Source organism: Bombina bombina, chromosome 1 (assembly GCF_027579735.1).
Source record: "Bombina bombina isolate aBomBom1 chromosome 1, aBomBom1.pri, whole genome shotgun sequence".
In the NCBI taxonomy this organism is placed as follows: Eukaryota; Metazoa; Chordata; class Amphibia; order Anura; family Bombinatoridae; genus Bombina; species Bombina bombina.
In genome coordinates, this window is record NC_069499.1 from 769,294,169 (window position 1) to 769,297,933 (window position 3,765).

A 3,765-nucleotide genomic window follows, 5' to 3' on the forward strand; every position below is an offset into this window, starting at 1 on the left:
TTTTTTTAAATTAATAGCAGAAAAGGCTTAATATACAAAACTGTACATGTATAAAGGTGACAAAGATTTTCATTAGTCGGGCTGAAATTTGCTCCAAATGAAGAAAGGAACTGAGAATGAAAAAATGAAAAGATGGGGGAATTGGAGGTGGGAAGAAGCAAGTGTATGTTAAGATATTGCAGACCAACATCAGCTAATCTGGCCCGGGTCTCAGCAACAAACAGAGGGTCTTATCATGCGTATGTGAGCGTATTTATATTTATTTAGTATATATATATATATATATATATATATATATATATATATACATACACACATACATATATATATATATATATATATATACACGCATATATATTTATACACACACACACACACATATAGTATTAGATTTAACACACAGATCCACAATAACTGGGAATGACCTATTAATGCCGACAAAAATTCACAAATTAAAAGTATTTCGTTTATCTATGTGTACATAAAGCTACTGCTAAGGGCCTCATTCATTTGATTGAAGAATAATTGACACTCTCCCAAAAAATACAGAAAAGGCAGAGTTTACACAAACACACACACACACTCATATACACACACTCACACACACACTCATACACACACACACACACACACACACATATATACATATTAATTTAAAGAAAAACACATACGCACGGTCTTATCGGCAATTAACCAGAGCTGCAATCACTGAATTATTTTTAAGGAAGATGAAAACAAAACAAAGAAAATAAACAAATATTTGGAACACCACGACTAAACTACTGGGTACCTGAATTGCTCCATCCATAATCTTTCCATTAATTTATGTAAAGCAAATTAAATTGGAAGCAAAACAAATGTAGGAATAGATGTATAATGATGTTTTAGAAGAAAAAAAAAAGGTTAACTGAAACTTTTAATATAAACATGCAATGGGTGATTATAAAGAGAAGCATATAGCCAGCCTTTGATTAATTATTCTATAAAATATAATCCGCACACACCTCAGTATCCCTAATCACAGACCTGTTCTTACTCTAACATTGCAAAATATATGGAAGGAAGATTATCGTGATGATTCAAGAAATACAAAGTATTTGTTTCACAAATATTGTGTACAGGTTGTAGTAAAACACTTCAGACATTAAAAAAAATCCCAGATAATCTCCAAATGCAAATAAAACTAGTCTATTGTAAAACAGTCACCTGAAATACAGTTGATGGACCCAAAGGCGCTGGGAGGTTGGTTCAGAGGCACACATCTTTCTGTCTAGTAAACAGCATATAATATCACTTATATTGCCCAAATATGGAACACTTTGCTCCTAAGTCTTATTTCTGTAATTTTTTTTATCGCCAAAAACATAAGTTAAAAACCCATAAAAAAAAATCCACTTTGTTTTAGTCCTGACTGGCCCCAGCCTATAGTCAGAGATCATGGCAGGAGGTGTCTGTTTTGACATTGTGAGAATAGATTTCGTGTTGCTGTGGGTCTCCTGGAGGAGTCATTCTTTTCTCTTTTTGTCTTCTATTACAAAACCAGACACGGACTACTTCTTTCTCCAGCTGCAGGCTGTCTGCCAAGGAGGAGATCTCTTGGGCTGCAGGTTTGGGACATTTAAGGAAATGGGTTTCCAACACACCTTTGACACTCACCTCTATAGAGGTTCTCTTCTTTCTTTTCCGACCTTGGGCTGCTATCTTGTCAATGCTGGTAGGGCTACCTGTGGAGGAATCAGCTTCCTCCAGCCACTTGTTTAGCAGAGGTTTTAGTTTGCACATATTTTTAAAGCTGAGCTGCAAAGCTTCAAACCTGCAGATGGTGGTCTGGGAAAATACATTGCCATACAGAGTCCCTAGTGCTAAACCAACATCTGCTTGGGTGAATCCCAGCTTGATTCGTCTTTGTTTGAACTGCTTGGCAAATTGCTCCAGCTCATCTGATGTGGGGGTTTCCTCGTCTGAATGGTCTTGACAGTGATGGGAAAGATCGCCATGGTCAGTGTTATCTCTCAGCACAGGGTGGAGGCTTTGTGTGGTGGCTGATGGAGGTGGTGGTGTGAGCCCTCCATGGTCCAACATTCCACTGACCGTAAAACCGGACTGTGAGTAGACATTTATAGGTTGTCCACTTGAGTTATGAGCTGGGCTAGCTCCCCAAGCGTTGGGATGATTTGTATGGGGTGAGTGGTGACTAACATGAGGAGACCTGTGATGGATTATAGCCCCCAGCTGCAGATCTTCTCTTCCTGGTTTAATGTCCTGTTGGTCCAAAGGACTTGTGGCTAAGCTAGACCAAGGATTGCCATCACTTAAGCTTGTGACCCAGTGGTGCGCCAGTGGATGTCCATTGCTGGGTACTCCCTGCAGGTAATCACTTTGGAGCAGTTTCTGTGGATTCCTGAAAGGGCTCCCTTGCTGCATGCCCGCAGAGTCTGCATGGACCAGGGAGCTGGAAGAGAGAATGCTGTAGGGATTAGAGGCAGCTGTGGCCATGCTCGCTGTGGATCCCCTACCAGTTATAATGTGGCAAAGGGAGCAGCTTCAGCCTTTGACATCTACAAGGCAAGGGAGCCAAATCAGCAAACGGTCTGTGAATGACAACCTCCACAGCCAGTAGAATTCTCTCCTCAGCTGGCAAGCTTTATCTTCTGCCAGTCAGCAAGCAGTAGGTGGAACCCTTCTTCCAAACTGGGCTGTTGGAACGCAGGAGTTAAATGACTGAGTAGGAAGTGAATGAGCCTGAAGGCTTCATTGGCTACTGCAGGCTGAGTGGCCACAGCTAAAACTTAACCCTTTCCTCACTCTCATCCAACATCTGTTTAATCACATTCCAGTTATTAAAGAAAACAACACGTCAACTAGTCTATAACTATAATCAAATCAATATGCAACACTAACTAATTTACTATTTTAAAAGCATATTTGTAGAATTACAAAAATTATAATTTTACATCTAAATTAATGCTATTTTTTTTTTTTTGCAAAGTGTCTTTTCAGTTTTCAAACTTGACAACCAATAAGATTTGCCTGTAGAATTACTTTTGTTAATGTAATGCAATAAATGTTATTTATCATTTAGGATAACGGCGATTTTTTAAGCAATATGTATAAATGTTTTATTCTATTTAAAAGGCCTTAGATAAGAAAGTTTATTTCAACGACTCTGCGTTTCTGTGCACTGCAGGTATGAAATGCTTTATGTATCAGGGATAGATAGATAGATAGATAGATAGATAGATAGATGATAGATAGATGGATGGATGGATGAATAGATAGATAGATAGATTAGATGATAGATAGATAGATAGATAGATGATAGATAGATTTATAGATAGAGATAGATAGATGGATACATGGATAGATGGATAAATGGACAGATGGATAAATGGACAGATGGATATATGGATGAATAGATGGATAGATGGAGAGTTAGATAGATGATAGATAGATAGATAGATAGATTGATAGATAGATAGATAGATAGATAGATAGAAAGATGATTGATGGATAGCTGATAGACAGATATGGATTCTGTTAATCATAATGGGTCAGGAACTACCATATAATACGAAGTCTTTTTTAAGTGTCATTAGTTATAATAATCCTTTTCTGTATAACATAATATTCTGATTTGCATTTTGTACGATATTGTGATTTTCTAGGTCTTGAATCTTTTTCTTTCAGTTAGTAATCTCTAAGATATTTAATAGTTAATGCTGAAGGTATTTATAAGTATATGCATTTATTTATTTAACATCTAAA

The 3,765-nt window shown here is 37.2% G+C and overlaps 1 protein-coding gene across 1 annotated transcript; it reads right to left on the minus strand.

Annotated features, from left to right (window-relative positions):
* Positions 1 to 1,241: 1,241 nt before the first annotated feature.
* Positions 1,242 to 2,496, minus strand: POU3F4 (POU class 3 homeobox 4). The gene has a single exon (XM_053691943.1). It carries the CDS (start codon positions 2,494 to 2,496, stop codon positions 1,429 to 1,431), a length of 1,068 nt encoding a protein of 355 aa, XP_053547918.1. The 3' UTR covers positions 1,242 to 1,428.
* Positions 2,497 to 3,765: the final 1,269 nt, after the last annotated feature.